An 18351-nucleotide genomic window follows, 5' to 3' on the forward strand; every position below is an offset into this window, starting at 1 on the left:
ATATAATGTTCCATGTATCCTTCTTAGTACAAATTATAGAAGTTGATTAAAATAGTTTTTCCACAATAGACATGTTTAAGAAAAACAAAACAATTCTTAAAGTACTATAGTATATTTGTATTTTAGTACTGTTTGTTGAATTTTAGGAGGATGGCATGTTGAACAGCTTGTTTTTCTTTGTTACAATCATGTTTTCAATACTATTTTAGTACTATAGTATATATATTATTTTTAGTTTTTTCATGAAGTTGGGCTATAAGGATGCGCAGGTACTGGCGGTAGAAGATTATGTTTGATGTTTGTGGTCGCACAATCAACCCATTATAATTGTTATTAAAAAAAAACAAACAATCTTCACTGCACCCACTTGTTGGGTCATATTAAGAAGTTACATATATAGTAATCCTATATATGTTTTAATTTTCTTTTTAGGTACTTCACACTGCTTTATTTTACTACCTTTCATTATGCTACACTAAAGACTAATAATAAGGTGTGCAATATATAAATATATATATATATATATATATTGTCCTTACTATTATTTTGTTGAAACATAGGTTCCTTAAAAGAAGACAACACCAACAATCAATACGCAAATTTCAAACAGAAATCCAATAACCAAGAGTCATATGAAATAGAAAATAACAATTACAAATAAAACAACTTTAAACTACTGAATATTAACATAAAATAAATATGTAACAATTAAAGAAACTGAACTAAATGAATAATATAATAAACTAAATATACAAACTCCTATTTAGGAGTCATAAACTATGAAATGTTATTTTTTAATCAACAAAAATATTTTAAACTAATTGCAGGACCCTTCTTAAAAAGAAAGATCCTTTAAAAAATTGGTGTATGTCACTTAATGTGTCATAAACACGGTATTCTTTAGTAAAAGGCGAAAGAATAGTTCGCTTTGTTTATAACACGTGACTCCATGGTTAATAATGCTAGCTGCCCTTCGTTTTTATTCTGCAGACAGTACCTGCTCTTTGAATAGCAAACGATGTGGGCTATAGAAAGAAACCAGACTCACTTAATTTTCTTGAATAATGTGTGCTACTTCATGATTCATTGAAGACAACTGCTGTCAACTTCTCTCTCACTCACATATTGAAGACTTCTTGCATCTCATTTCTTGTCATTCCTCTAACAAATTTACTGTTCTAAGAGTCTTCAGGACTTGATTGTTCATCTGGTTGATTTTTTTTTAATTTGCTAACTCTTACTACACTCTGATAAAGGAGTGTTAACTATAGAAAGGGTATGAATGAATGCTACCTCCTTGTTATGCCAAATACCAACAAAAAGAGACCCATTTGTTTTACAGTGAAGAATCTCAACTAATAACAAAGGAGTAAACATGGACTGTACTATAAAATTATTAGAGATCTCACATACGTCCGAGATATAGTTAATATAGATTATATAACTGATCCAAATCTTTTCATTAATTAGTGTCAGAGGGTTGAATTAAACATTAATTCACTTGCTAGCTACTTTGTTTACTGAAGAGTAGTGAAGTTGTTGAGGTTTTTTTAAAGAGATTTTTTTTTAACACCATCAACACTAAATAACATACATTTAACAAATACTTATATAATAATACTTTGGATTAAAAATAAATAAAATATTAATTTATTGAAATATATATTAACTTATGTTTTTATTGATCACAGTATGAACATATCAGCACCCTTTTTAAAATTGTCAAAATAGTGGAAAGAAAAACATTGACTGCATTGTATTGGATTTTCTATGCCCTCTTCAAAGGCTTTGTGCCTCTGAACCATTACTGTTGGCAACAGTGCATTGATATGACCATAATTGACTTTAATAGATCAAAACAAATCTTCTTAACCTTGTATATAATATTACATATATCCATCCTTCTTAAGCACAAATTATAGAACTGTTCTTAAAGTACTGTAGTATATATGTATTCTAGTATTGTTTGTTGAATTTTAGGAGGATGACAAGTTAAAGAACTTGTTTTTCTTTTCTTGAAATCTTAAAATATATATTATGAAGTTGGGTCTTTAACCATGTGCAGTATTGGCAGTAGAAGATTATGTTTGATGTCTGTGATCACACAGTAAAAGCAATCAAACCCATTACAATTGTTATTTAAAAGAAACAAACAAATGATTTTCACTGCACCCACTTGTTGGGTCATATTAAGCAGGTTTTGCCTTTTTTTTTTTGGAATTGTCATGTTTAAAGTTTTGAAATTTTAAATCCTATATATGTTTTTAACTTTCGTTTTAGGTACTTTCAACTGTTTTATGTCAAGTTTCACTACCTACCTTTCATACTCAGATGCTATTTTGTCCTTACTATTATTTTTTCCAAGCATATCGTCTGGGATGAAGCATGAAGATTCCTTATAATCTAAGATACAACATACTAAAAGATTAAACCAACAAAATTTAACAACCAAATCCATCTACAAATGACCACTTCGCATCCAACAACTAAGAGTCATAAAATATTAAAGATTATAACAGAGATAATCACACGAGACAATATTATAAGTGTAAAACCCTAAAATTTAGAAGCGTAAAACCTTAGAATCAGTCAAGCATAAAATCCTAGAATCAAAAACTAGTAAGGAGAAAGAAATACAGAAGGGAAGGAAGAAGCAAAGAGAAAAAGAAAAAGTAATCTCATTAATCATAAAAGTGTGTACAATTGGTGTTGCAAGATGGAAAATATAAAAATCAAAACAAGAGAAGAAAAATGGGCCAAGCTGGAAAAAGCCCAAACTATAACCGAGCCCAAAAACAGAAACAAACATTTTAAAAGATTGACCCACCTACAAAATTAACAACAGTCTATGTACATGATGCCCACAATTAACAACAGTCTACACACAATCATTACCTGCCATAAAATCCAAAAAATCATAATACAAACATACATTTTTTTCTAGTCACTTCTAGAAAAAACGATTAAACCTACAAAATTAAGCAAGATTGAGCCACTTACAAAATTAACCACAGAATCTATGTACATAATGCCCAGTACAACAGTCATTAACCATCATAATATCCAAAAATAAAATAAGATTGATCCTACATAATTAAAAGACTTATAACTACCTACTAATCTAACCAGAGTCCAAAAATCTTGTTCTAGTCACTTCTGCAGTTTATATAAATAATTAAATAGTTAAGAACTAATTGCAAGATCCTTCCCAAAAGAAGAATCCTTTAAAAAATTGGTGTATGCCACTTAATGTGTCATAAACACGGTATTCTTTAGTAAAAGGCGAAAGAATAGTTCGCTTTGTTTATAACACGTGGCTCCATGGTTTAGAAAAGGAGCGGCCCTTCGATTTTATGCTGCAGACAGTACCTGCCCTTCAAATAACAAACGATGTGGGCTCTATAAAGAAACCAGACTCACTTAATTTTCTTGAATAATGTGTGCTACTCCTGATTCATTGAAGACTACTGCTGTCAACTTCTCTCTCACTCACATATTGAATACTTCTTGCATCTCATTTTTTGTCATTCCTCTAACAAATTTACTGTTCTAAGAGTCTTCAGGACTTGAATGTTCATCTGGTTGAATTTTTTTAAGTTATTAACTCTTACTACACTCTGATAAAGGAGTGTTGACTATAGAAAGGGTATGAATGAATGCTACCTCCTTGTTATGTCAAATACCGATAAAAAGAGACCCATTTGTTTTACAGTGAAGAATCTCAACTAATAACAAAAGAGTAAACATGGACTGTACTATAAAATGATTAGAGATCTCACATATGTCCGAGATATAGTTAATATAGATTATATAACTGATCCAAATCTTTTCATAAATTATTTGTAGAGGGTTGAATTAAACATTAATTCACTTGCTAGCTACTTTGTTTAAGTTGATGAGGTTTTTTGAAATTGTCAAAATAGTGGAAGGAAAAGCATTGACTGCATTATCTTGGATTTTCTATGCCCTCTCCAAAGGCTTTGTGCCTCTGAACCATTACTGTTGGCAACAGTGCATTGATATGACCATAATTGACTTTAATAGAATCAAAACAAATCTTCTTAACTTGTATATAGCCTTAAAGATGGTATTGTAAATAATGATTGCATAATTTTATAAATAAGGGGTACTGGTGTGTAACTGAGACAATTATTACTAATGATATCACATTTCTATCTATCACTATGGCTTAACTTATTAACTGGAAGTATTAAACAGAATCTGATTGTTCCAATTCTGTACATATAATTTAAGTTGGTTAGAATTGAGTTAAGCAACTTTTAGGGTGAAAATAAAAGTTATACCAAAGCTTGACCAAAACCGAGAGTATAAAAGGCCTAAGAATTGAGAAAGCCTAAAGGATATTATCTATCTCGAGAAAGTGAAATTGAACAAAGTATATATAAAAGATTAATTTTGAACCAATAATTTAAGAGGGATCAATCATTTCCAGAAGTTTCAGTTCAAGAGGAATTTAAATAAAATCGACAACCAAATTATAAAGCAAAGAAAATTGAGAGGAGGTTATATTATAACAACATTAACTTCGATTCAATTTTGAGGAGTAATGGAAGTTTTATTTCAAAACATTGACTGTGTTTTTGCACATTATGAATAGAACTTCGTAGGCTTATTATAAGGTGAAAAAATAACACACTCAGTTACATAAGAATGGATGCAATGACTATTAACAGAATGAATTATCTTGTATTTCTTCAACCTTTTATCTTTTCATTTAAGGTTCTTCCTTTTTTTCTAACTTTCCATTATAACTATATGTTGAATTGAAAATCAGATTGTTTTTGCTAATACAAATATAGTAATCATTTATTTAGACCGGGTATTATATTATTTCAGAAATACAGCAGAGCTGGTTTTCTTAAAATTTGTCTTAGAAAAGTAGGAGAAAGATGAACCATGGGTTTAAATGGTTCTTTTTGTAAGGACGTGAAGTATGCTACAAGTGTCACACAAGTCTTATTTTTAGACAAGTCTTATTTTTAACTGAAGAATATCTTGAAAATCTCACATAAACTAGATATAAGATTAATCTAAAGAAAACAATTCTAAACTTATAAACTAGTTTTATGAGGAATAATTAAGCTTAAACTCGTTCTAGGTCTAGGTGAAGAGAATCATTTGAAGAAAACAAAGAGTTGGTGTAAATTCTTTCACAACTCAAAAAAAATTCCTATCATACTGAAGACGCACCTAGTATTTCATTTTTCAAGCAAAGAATTAGACGTTCACAAAATTGGAGGATGCAGATTTACAAATGTTTTTGTCTTTTCTTCTCCAAATCTATGTGCTACTTATTAAACTGATCCACCTTCTTCCTTCATTGGTATCAACAAGATTGCTGTCATTTTAAATCTACAGTTTCAAGAATTGTACAAGTTGATATGGAATTGGTCTATGTTTTAATTTGACTCACTAAGAAGCGACCTAGAGACACATAAGTTGGTTTAGTTCGATGGATTTCAAATACAGGAAAGTGGATAAACAATTGAAAGAGGGATTAAATTAAACTCAATTTCGTGATACAAGGGATCCATAGGTGTATAGGGTGAGTTTGATTTCTGATTTAATGGTTTTCAAGGATTCAGAGGTAGTTAGTTAGCATTAAATTAGTTTTCTCTATTTCTCTATAAGAGTTTGTAACTTCATATTTTATAGCATACAGTGTCTTTTTTCAACTGCTATCTATCATATAGAGATTCTTCCTTATATGTTAATATAGGAATTTACTAAATAGACAAGACAAGCTCGTATAAGAGATTGATCAGGAACTGAAAGTTCATAATTTACTGCCGGAATTGTACCCCCCACACTCATTGAGTGTATAGTTGTAGTGAGTGATAACAAGTGAGAATTAAAACTGTAACAAATGATATTACATAAACAAAGAGAAATTGGGAGAAAAATAAGCAGATGAATTGATTCTCTGGCAGCAAAATTGTCTTCAGCACTTTTTATAATATAAAGTACTTACATATCTGAATATATACACAAGTTGATGCTTTAGTCCCCGCCAACTGCAGCTGCTATTAAGAAATGCAAACAAAATTAACTGATTGGTCCCAATTAAAGGAATAAAGAAAACAAAACTAATGACCAAAACCTCATACCAGAAACCAGCACGAAGGTTTAAAAGTCAGTCGCAATACCACTTGCACGTGTTAATTAAAAAGCAAAGCAATTGCATCAATACTATAAGCAAACAAATGTTCAAAATTTTATTGATTGAATTTAAATTGAAATTTTTTAAATCAAAACCTTTGACAAATAATATAACATTTATAATTGTACCGGTATGGCCAAGAGGCCGAGACCTGAGAAGACTTGGCCGAGAGGCCGAGACCTTAGAAGACTTGGCCGAGGGGCCGAGGGGCCGAGACCTTAGAAGCCTTGCCCGAGGGGCCGAGACCTTAGAAGACTTGGCCGAGAGGCCGAGACCCTAAAAGACTTGGCCGAGACGACCGATACCACTGGAACATGGCCGATGGCCGACCCATGCCATGATGATTTGGCCGATGGCCGACCCCTATTACAGTTAACGCTCAAACCAAGATCAGTGAAGCTAATCTATCATTAAGAATTAGGTAATGCAAACCTAAGAGATGTCCACCTCGATAAATGGGCCCAACAAGGTAGACCCACTAGAATAATATAAATAGTACGCATCCCAAGGAGTAAGGGATGTCATTTATCACTCTGAGAGCTGACCACCCGCTTTACTGACTTGAGCGTCGGAGTGCCTTCGCAGGTACCCCCACCATCCGGTGTTCAGTCGAGGCCAAGGGCCGAAGGAGAAGCAGGAGGACGAAGAGAACCTCAGTTCACTACCCAGTCACCTGACCAACCGAAGGAAGGAGAAGAAGACTTCAACAGTTCTCTAGGTCCCATCTCCCTAGCAGGAACAATAATATTTATCAATTGAAAAATGATGTCAGCTTAAATGTTATCATCCTTAATATTTTTATTAATGAACACTCTTAAGAGTAAAATAACTAATGTATCCCACAAATGAGAAATTATTGTAGGATTGAAGTTCTGACTAATTTACTTGACACACCTATTTGTTATTATTTTTTATTATGACATAAATTAAAAAAACAATAACTCACATGTGAAGTAGAAATGGATGAGTTTATTATAACATAAATTCTAGTGTAGTTTCAATTTTCTAATAAGATAATTGGACATCTATATAAACTCCTAAACCTTGTACTCTTCTCATCCTGGTATTTTTCAAACACAACTACCTGATAAATATCTCATATCAAACCATCCATTTACTTCAGATCCTTTAACAGGATGAATAACCCTCTCCAGCATGTTTCAGCTGCAGAAGTTTCCAACAGGAACAGGTTCAGAAACACAAAATCATCTCTGAAAAGAGGACAGATTAAATCCAAGATAGTGGTTAGTGTTTTTCATTTCATTGCCTCTGTAATTTGTTTAGCCTCATCAGCAGGAGATTTGCATTCAGAAATAGTCACTTAGCTTGGAGCACGGCTGAATGATGCACAAGAATTTGGTTGTTTGTATATTGTATCTACAGTCATTTAGTTTTTCATTTTCTTCCTTTAACTGATATTATGTATTATTATTATTTGTGATTGAATAGTTTCCTATATAATGAACATCTGACAAAAAAAAACAAAATCAAATTGGAAAAGAAATATATCTTTTTTTTTCCCATTTGTCTATCGCCCCTTACAATACTCTATATCTGTCTACCAAAAACACTGTCATCAATTGAAATAATATGTAACACCAAAATTAGTTAGTAAGCTTAATTCATAGAGTACTTTGACAACAACAATCTAAATAACCAATTTGTCTAAGAAGGCAATAGACAATAATTACTTTAATTTTCTGCAATAATACCTCTCCCTTCGTAAAACTGTCCTTTATCTTGATTCTGATATCTTCAAAAGAATTTTAATATAGGTTAAAAAATGAGAAAAAAACAACTATTCAGTTATCAAAATAAATCAGTTTCATAGAATGAGTTTCAACTTACAGGTCATATCATCACTCAATTTGGATACAAATAAATAAAAAAAACCACAACAATAACGAAAGTCTTAGAGCAAGATTTGTCAAGAATTGTAACAGCCAAAATGAAATTACTGCACATTAAAGATATTTTAAACTAGAAACTTCAGCAGACCAATTTATAACATCACTACAATAAAAAGATCAGTTCATGAAAATTATACTACATAATTAGTACAAACAAAAATGAAAACTACCATGTAATGAATTAAAACGTAGCGTTGTACTTTCAAAGAGATTTGGAGAACAGACTTGAATGCATGATAAAGATAATTTAAAGAACAGAGTCTACTAGAGTGAAACTCATCAAATAACAAACAGACTTGAATGCATGATAAAGATAATTTAAAGAACAGAGTCTACTAGAGTGAAACTCATCAAATAACAACCTCTTAGGTGCATATGATAAACGTTAAAATTTACACTACAATAGCAGAGTCTTCCAATAAAGGAAACTCTTCCAAAAATTAATGTATGCCGTAAATTGTGACAGAAACACGGTATTCTTTAGTAAAAGGCGAAAGAATAGTTCGCATGCTGAACATATATTTATAGCATATGTAATGTATTAGCTCTTAGCAAACCCACCGATATGGGCTTATTCACATACTTGGACGCCTCAGACACTTGGACTAAGCAAGCAACGATCACTTCACATGACATCTCCAGCAGAGTAACTGAATTCTCAATATTAACTTGCAGATATAGATGCAAAAATTATTCAATTCTTTATATACAGTGTACATAAAGAAGGAGTAATTATCCCTCCAAGTTATTTGAATTTTGCTTAAGATTTTGTAAGTTGGCACTTGGGAAACTGACCAAGCACAATATGATTACTTATATTGGGGTTTAGAAACTTTAAGAGTGAGCTCGAAACATGTAAGAAAATATAACAAATAACACCTAAATTTTAAATTGTAAGTAAATATTTAAGTATATTTTCATAATGACACTACAAATTAAATAACATGCCTCCATACTTCTAGGAATCCACCACACCACAATTGGGCTTGATGACCATATTCATACAATCTTCAAATTAAAATCATGGGGTCTAAAGGGAAACTCCTCAAGAGTTGTGCTTGATGACCATAACCATACAAACTTCAAACTAAATCATAGGACCTTTAGGAAAACTTTATAATGGTGAACCTAGTGGTTGAAACAACATAAAATGTAACATGAGATAAGGTAAATTTGTTGGATATGAAATTTGTGATTCATGGCATATCAACTGTTCAAGGTCAAGAGATCAAGGTAGTTTTCACCTTTCACCCTATCACATTATATTATAGTAAAAAAATTCATGTATTGGGAAATCTGACTAATGGAAATAAGTAAGAGAGTTGAGAGAAGAGGATACCCTTCATTATGTTTTTTCTGTCTCTTTTGACATTATTTCACTGTCCTTTTGGGTAAGAATGTAGTGTTCGGTGGGCGATATCTGTCAAAGAAAGAAAACTATAATAAAATCATTACATTCAGATGATTTTATTATACACATTATGATCCAAGAAAGTGTTGGATCTCTCATAAAGCTGCACGTACAATCAAACTTTTTATTTTCAAACAGGAAGAAATCCAACGTATATAATTTATGAAATTCCTATGTATGTTCCACGCACAGACAATAAATCCTGTTCACAGTTCCTTTTACGAGCTTATCATCAACTTAATTTATAGATAATTTCAGTTCCATGCATGCGGAACACATAATACTAATCAACCACAGCCATAGAAATAAGAAGATATATAAAACGGGAAAAAAATAAAATGCAATTATTAATGTTCATATGTAATGCCAATCATGATGGGAAAATATGCTGGGGGCACTTGCTCAGTATAATTATTTGGGGAAGTCTGGTCAAAGAAGCATTGAATGTTTTTGGCAAAACAGTGTTTATTTTTGTCTGAAGATTAAAAAAATTAAAAGTAGACAAATAAAAGGAATTTTGATAATACATTTAGTGAGGCATTCCTTGAAGAGTTTCACATCATAATTCAACCATTACTGGTTTAGGACTGCAACACCATTTTTACTTTACTAATGATGCTTTTAAACAAAATTATAACTTCTAATATGTGGTTGCTAAATGTTGTATAAGTGAAGTTGCTAAGATGAACATTTTCACTTTTGTTTCCAGCGTTACTCGAAAAGTTACTCATTGTTCATTGGCAAACTTCAAATTTTATTACATTTGTTACCATAATTTCCCAGGACTGATTTTAAATAACCTTTAGTAATTAGATAAAATAACTGAGTCAAAGTTACGAGATCCGAAAGTCTTGGGGGACTTTTTATTTTAAGATTTTAAATCTTTTAAATCTTTTAAAAACTATAACTAGTTAAGAAAAAAAAAAGTATATAGTTTTAGTTTTTTTGTTTTAAAAACATGTTCTCGATCATTTTTTTAATGTGGACCTCACTATAAAAAAAGTTTTAGTTTTCAGAAACTTTTTACTTAAATCTAAATTGGACTGTAATCATATTACCCTGGATAAATTTATTCTAGTGTATGTTTCGAAATGTAAATCCTTTTTTTATAAAAAATTATAAACTAATGAGTAGTTTATAAGTTATTTTATATTAAGCTGATAAGTTTCTAATTTATAAATTTTGAATTAAGAACTTATCTTATTGGATTATACGTGTTTGATATATCTAACTGATAAACTAGCTGTTAAAAAAATGACATAAAATAATATGATCATATAAATTTTGTATTTTTTAGACAAAAATATATTTTTGTGTAATTTTTTATTTATATTTTTGAAAAATAATTAAATTCTTACTAAAATTTTTAGTTTTTTTTTATTTTTATGTTTAAATTTGTATATATTTTTTTTATTTGGATAAGTAATTATATTTAAATTATTTTATCTAATGAGTATTCATCAAGTTTGATTCATATTTTAAACTTCTCAATTTTTTATTTCTCAATTTAAATTATTATTACATTTATTTATTTATTTATTTATTTACAATTTTTATTGTATGCTTCAATTTGTGATGTTAAATTATTTTTAATTTTAACGACATAAGAAAATAAAATAAAAATAACATAACAAGTTTAACTAATTTATTGATTTTAAAACATATTCTAGTATATTTCATCTAGCATATTGGAGTTGAATTAATTATGAACTCGACGAATCATAATGGATAAAACCAAAGCTTTCAAGTTGAATTTGGACTTCTAAAATTATTTGAGCCTAATGTATATTCAATTTTACTTTTACGATTAGGTGTAGAGAAATCGTAATTAAATGAGGTGAAAATGTAGAAATCAAATTTAAATATTTAAATTCTGAATTTTACTTTTGCTTTTTAATATTTAAACTTTAAATTTATTCTTTCATCAACGAAGTTTACGTGAATCACATACTATAGAATGACTCATTTAATTAGTGTTCAAAATCGTTAATCAATTCTTACTTAGTAGGTTCTACTTGGATTTGGATTGATCTCAATCTGTAATTAATTGGTCAAAAAGTCTCTGTTCAATCCAAGTTTTTAAAATAAGATTAAGCATATATTTCACACACAAAAAAAAAAACTCATTAATTCAAAAAATTTAAAGTATTACCTATTATAAATTTAATTTTGTTGTTTACTTTTTTTTATTGATTAAAGAATATATATGTGTACTAATAAACAAATTACATAAAGATGTCTCAACCTTTTTACACAATATTTACTACAGAAATTTAAGAGTTAACACTTAAATCTTATTCTTATATTTTTAAAAACATCAATTTCCTATATTAGAGATGTTGTCTTTTTAGGTAGATAGAACTCCACATATCCATTCAATTACAACGTTAATATTGTTGTCTTCTTCCATGTGTCATTCTACTTATTTGTTTTGTAACATATATGCTTTGAGTGATATCTCTGTTTACTATTTCCAAGTTCAAATGTTTGGGATGTCATTTCAAAAGTGTTTGTCCTACACTTTTCATTATATTATTGGCTCCAACTAGTTTAGCTCCATTATTGTATGACTATGTCGAGTGTTTCTACCTTCACATTCCTATCTTTTTTAATTTCAACCTTAGTTAGCATATGAAGTTTTTTTTTTTTTTCTTTTAAGATTAAACATGGTATTCTTTGTCCTGCAAAATAAAAACCAACAAGCTTTCTCAAAAAAAAAAAAAATACTTTATCATTTTCTATTCGTATTTAACACTACTTCCCACTTATTCCTATTAGCCTCCACCGATTGAATTGTGTTTGTGTTTTATTTTTACCTAATTTGATCTACTTTATAAATCTCCAACTTGTATACTGCAATATGTGTGTCCTTGCTTACCTCTTTGGTTGTTGTGATTTATAATATACTTATACATTGATCTTACACACGACTAGATTAAAATGCTAGTTTAGGGTAAGAAAAAATTACCATTAGATATTTGTTTCTAATTTAGGCTCACATCTTCAACTGTGATACATTAGACACTTATGTTACATCAATCTTTCAATTTCTAAAAATAATAGAACTTTTATATTATCACAATGTCTAAATAATAGACATCCACACACTTCTCTAAATTATATTTTCTTTCTTATTAAATTGGTGACCACTAAAATTTTGGAATTGTTTTTTAGGTTGGTAATAGGAACATAATAAATATCCAATTATAGCACATATTCTATATCTAATTAGTTTTTTGGAACGTAAAAAATAAATAACTTGTTTCATTCATTGATCCACACATGACACATGCATTATTTTACAATTTATTTTTTATGGTCCATTTGTTTCTAAGAAGCGAAAAGAAGATTCTACATGAAAAAAACACAACGACCAAGAGAATAAAGTGTGAAAATCACAGAAAACAAATACCGTTTCCAGTTTTAAATTTTCTTCATATTTTAGAAGGAATTTATTTATATATATATAATTATTTATAATTTACTCTATTAACTTTTTCATTTTAAACTCAAATCATAATAATGTTTATGTACACTAAAGTTACAATCTAAACATAAAAAATATAAATAAGATTATAAAAATAATAATTATTAAATAAAAAAAATATTTTAATTAAAAATAATTATAATCTAAAAAAATAAAACAATTTTTTTTATTAATTTTCAAATACAAAATTAAATTTATAAATTTACATTTTCATCAATTAAAAAAAACACAATTTCAATAGCACCCGTTACATCACTTACAAACTTTTATACATTTTTTTTACATTTTCTATTTTATTTACCTTAATCAACAATCCTAATTTTTTCAGGTTTTTTCTTTAAATTATCTCAAATCCACTCTTAATACAAACAAAACATCAATTAAATTGTTCTTTTACGATCATTCTATTTAAAATTATTTTCCAAGCAAAATGTTGAAGTGAATTTATTTTGTATACATATCATCTTCTCCCCTTCCATGTTATTTTGTAAAGGTTGAGTTAAATGTGTATTTTACTATTACAATATAATTTCATACCCTCCTATCATCTTATCATCTTTTTTTATTTTTTAAGTGTTCCCTACTAATTCTTACATCACTGTATTAACTTGTACTATTTCCCACTCAACACACCATCCCAATTATTATTCTCTCCACTCCCTAATTCTATGAATGTTTTATTCTTCAACTTTGCATTATTATACAATTTGGGGAAGTTTTTAATAGTGGTACACCAACTAATTACTTATTTTTCCAAAACTTTTATAATTTTCCTATTTCATACTCTACAACTAACGTTCTCCTCCCACCATACGTATTTTTTAGTGCTTCATATTTTTACTCTAATTATCTCTCTCCATAAATCCCTATATTTGTTGTTTATTGTATGTTTTATGAATGATTTTACTACTATTGACAATTATAATATTTTTACTTTTAAAAAATGGTCGTCTATTATACAATTTAAACATTAATAATAATAAAAGAATTGTCAGTATTTAAAAAAAAAATCACCTATTCTATATATTTTAGAATTTTAAGTTTGGAAATTGAAATAATAAAATGAATTAGTACGAGGTGTAGGCATGGTGACTAAGGTGATTGATTGTTGACAAAAGATTGTATCTAGAGAGAGGCATAACAAGGACTTTTCACGTTTGGTTGACCCCTTCCTAGTCTATTTTGTGCCCTACAACATCCCTACCAACCCAACTCTAATCTTACAAACCTATTTCATTCTCTCCCTTCTTTATTAAAGATTATATATTGATTGGGTTAGTGCCACTATCATCATCATGATTTAACACCATTAATGTCTCATACCCAACGTAAAGATAGAGACAAGCACCTCACCTAGTTTAGCTTGTTCATGAATGACACAATTCACCACCAATTATCTTTATTTGTACTTTTTTTTTATTAAAGAACTTGGAATTTAGGTGAGGATGTGAGTATCATATGGGATCAAAATAAATAAATAAGTTACTTAACAATGAGGAAACTTAACCAACCATTACATTTCTATAAAGATTTTGAGTTGATGAAGATATTATTTGTTATAAAAAATCTCATTATACTATTTTTTTATTAAATAATAACTAATTTAATAATAAAAAATAATTAATCATTAACTAAATTTAGATATTATTTTATCAACTTAAAAATTATTAATATAATTAAAATAATTTATATTAATTAATATCTAATATTAGTTATGAAATTATAACTATTAAGTATTTTAGTTTTTAAATAATTTTTTAGTTAAATTAGTGGTTAATTTATAGTTTAAAGTAGTTATTGACTAAAATATTGATAGTTATTGTTAGATATTGTATTCAAAACTATTTTATAAACTTTTATTATTAATAAAAATTATTTTAAGTATCAATAATTTTTTAATTTATAAAATAATATCTAACTTAATTAATTATTTTTTATTTCTAAATTAATTGTTATTTAATAATAAAATTAGTGTATTATTATTTATAAGGATAGAGGATACATGGTTTACAATTTATATATATATATATATATATATATATATATATGTATGCATGTATAACTCGTTGACGAATTAGTAATAGTAAGTGAACGATAAACTGAAATAAGTTAATAGTTGAATAATTAATTTATGCACCATTTTATTTAATAATCTAATAATCATCGGTATAAAAAGTAACATTTACTGTATAACAAAAAACTTACAAAAGATTAAACACAATTCAATAATAAAATAATAACATAACTTTTTTTTTTATAAGACCGAAGATTTGAGCAAAAATAAAAACATAATTAATTTTTTTTTTAAATAAAAGCTTTCATGTTAGGCATTACTATGTTAAACCCTAAACCTTAAGATCTCACTTAAGATCTCAGCTAGACTCATATTTCAAGTAACAACAATCATTTACGATCACATACAAAAATACGGGGGACTAGACCGAAACTCATATGTTAAAAAAAATGATACATAGGTAGACTATACCTATTCATAAAAAATTCACAAGGTGAAAGCCTATTATACCAAATAAAATATTCTCTATGAAAAAATCCTAAATTAACATATAACATAATTTATTATTTCTTTATACTGTTATTTATTTTTTTATTATAATAAATAAACAGATAATATAATATTATTATAAAAGTTAATTATATTAATTATATCTAATACAAAATTCTTTTTCCTTTCATCAACACTCCAATCCAAAGAAGTCATAGATATTTTAGTAATATGTGATGAAGAATACATCTTGTCATTCACGACAACCTATTATTTTAATTTTTACATTGTATTTTTTTCCTTCTTTTTTTCACATAATTTTTTACTTTATTTTAATATTTGTTCCCACTTGAGATCACACAATGATAATTCAGTTCACTCTTCCGTTAACCTTAATAATCGCGCGGCATATCCCATTATACAGATATGCATATGAGACAGTAAATGCATATAGATGCATGTATGCTCTTAAGTAGTTTTAATTTCTATAAACACAATAATGACTAATCAATCACCTAAAGTAGATTACAGTTAACAATAAACATGAACTGAAATAATTAATAACTAAATTTATATCTTAAATATATAGTTAAAGGATTATTACAAATATGTAAATATGAAAAATAATTTATTTGAAGATATTTATTTTTTAAATTAATCTTAATATTTCAAAATATTAATCATTAATTTCGGATAAAAAAAATTCCAAGTTTAAAGATAAATAAATTACCAAAAACTTTGAGTAATACTGGTTTATAAGAAACTTGTTTTAACAAAAAAGAAAATAGTAAACAAAAATCACCGTTGCTAATTATAAAGAAAATATTTGATACCTAACGTGAGCAAGGTTGAAGACATATGATAAATATAACACGTGGTCCAATTAATGTGACTTTAAAATATATGTGAAAATGATTCGAACTTATAAAAATAAATTTTAAGCATATTTTAATAAATTCCTGAAAAACTTGTTAGAATAAGTTATTTAACTTAGCTAACTTACTATACAAACTCTAATGTGATGATTGATTGAATAAGCATTTAGACTTTCTTTGGATTAGAGGGTGTGGGGGAGTGAAAAGTTGAGGGTATGGAGGAGTGGAAGTGTGAAGATTTGTGAAGAAAGTTGAGGGTGTTTGGATTGAGGTATGTTAGAATGAATGTGTGAGAAAAGTTTATTGAAATATGTGAGTGATGTGATGGTTAAAAGAATATTTTAAATTATTTTTAATTGTGTAAATTGTAAGATTACAAATTTATCCTTGTATATAAAAAAATGATAATTAATTTTGTGGATTCTATATTTAATTAAAAAAATTAATTTTTTAATTGTAACTAAAAGAAAAAACAATTTAAAATTCAAAGAAATAAAAAAATAATTTTGTATATTTAAAAATAATTTTATTATTTTTCATTTTATTAATTTAAATTAATTTTGTTAATTAAGTTAATTTATTTAGATATTTTTAATATTATTTATGTTTTTTGAAATTATGTTATTTATATTATATATAAAATAAATATAATCAACAATGCATGCAGGAGAAAAACAAGGGTTTGGCGTTGTATAGAGGAAAAAAACAAGGGTACATGCGTAACTTCATACGTCTGACGTGACATTCCCTTAGGTAGTCTCTTCTTTCTCTTTATTTTTTAGATGAACTCATATTCACTTCAATTTCTTTCCATCCCGTGGAAACAAACAGGGGTGTACGCGTACATCGGTCATCGACAAAAGTAGTATCCCAAAAATAAACAAAACTTAATAAACCATCCAAATATATCGTACTTAAATAACGGCAATTTAAACATAAACTATTTGTTTCATTTTATGTAGTAAAAGATACCTACAATGACTTTATTTAAAACAACCAAAATAATAACTATTTTAATGTTGAAATATTAAGTTAAGATATTTTATTAAAATAAAATTTAAATTATTCAATATAATATTAATAAAATGAGTTGTAGATGGTAATAATTATAATAACACTACTAATAGAGTTGATAAATGAAGTGTTTTAATACATTTAGTAGTTGAATTAATTAATTGACAGACTTTTGAGTTTAAATTGCATACATATAACATAAGATGATCTTATTACAGATAGTGTGAAGGCATAAAATGACAGTATATAAAATGATTAAATGTTATTAGAGTAATAATAAACTTACCTCAAACTCAATAATATATATAGGGTTATAGCCCTTGGGCAGAATGAGTGAATTATTTAGCAAAGATCAGAGATTCTGAAAAATGAGTCGAGGTGAAAGAAGTGGTGGTGGACAAAGCTCCTTAAATTACCTATTTGGGTCAGAAGAGAAGCCAAAGCCTTCTCCTCCAAAGACAGTTTCATGTTCATTGCCACCTTATGGCATTGAAATGGATAACAATAACCCTCCCATTGCTCATCCTCCTCCTTCTCAGGGTCAACACCTGGGAAATCTTCTAACAGTAAGTTTATCAATCTTATTCAATTATATGGCTGAGATTATTATGATGATGCTTTTATATGATTCATCATCTTCATTTTTTTGTTTATCTATGCTTCTCCACATGCATCTGCAAATTACTCATCATCAGAATCGTCCATCCACAAAAGTCAAATCGGTTCCCGGTGGACACTTGTCGCTAGGATACTTGTTCGGAGACAAGTGATGGTTTTTCACTTTTATCTCCAACTCCCTTACTCCGGGTGCCTCTCTCAAATTCAGTTATGTTATATTGCAAGTACTGTCTCCAGAAAAAGTAATGCATCAGTGTGGGCTTTCTGTCACCTACTTCAATTAAGTGTGGCCTTTATTTGCTTTGCTTTGATTTTCATGGTTTGCATAAAGTTCAGGTCTGTTTTTCTCGTA

The 18351-nt window shown here is 28.2% G+C and overlaps 1 protein-coding gene and 3 non-coding genes across 4 annotated transcripts; 1 reads left to right on the forward strand and 3 right to left on the reverse strand.

The window, feature by feature from the left end:
- Positions 1–828: 828 nt before the first annotated feature.
- Positions 829–947, reverse strand: LOC137813178 (U5 spliceosomal RNA). Its single transcript, XR_011081407.1, has one exon. It is a non-coding gene; the product is annotated as a U5 spliceosomal RNA (small nuclear RNA).
- A 2254-nt stretch (positions 948–3201) lies between these two features.
- On the reverse strand, positions 3202–3319 carry LOC137813176 (U5 spliceosomal RNA). Its single transcript, XR_011081405.1, has one exon. It is a non-coding gene; the product is annotated as a U5 spliceosomal RNA (small nuclear RNA).
- A 5181-nt stretch (positions 3320–8500) lies between these two features.
- On the reverse strand, positions 8501–8621 carry LOC137813179 (U5 spliceosomal RNA). Its single transcript, XR_016519083.1, has one exon. It is a non-coding gene; the product is annotated as a U5 spliceosomal RNA (small nuclear RNA).
- A 9078-nt stretch (positions 8622–17699) lies between these two features.
- On the forward strand, positions 17700–18351 carry LOC137812669 (protein SPIRAL1-like 5). Its single transcript, XM_068614817.2, has 2 exons — positions 17700–17947; positions 18077–18351. The coding sequence occupies exons 1-2, from the start codon at positions 17750–17752 to the stop codon at positions 18149–18151; spliced, it is 273 nt and encodes a 90-aa protein (XP_068470918.1). The 5' UTR covers positions 17700–17749; the 3' UTR covers positions 18152–18351.

The sequence above is a fragment of the Phaseolus vulgaris genome, chromosome 2, assembly GCF_051622355.1.
Source record: "Phaseolus vulgaris cultivar YP4 chromosome 2, ASM5162235v1, whole genome shotgun sequence".
Classification (NCBI taxonomy): Eukaryota; Viridiplantae; Streptophyta; class Magnoliopsida; order Fabales; family Fabaceae; genus Phaseolus; species Phaseolus vulgaris.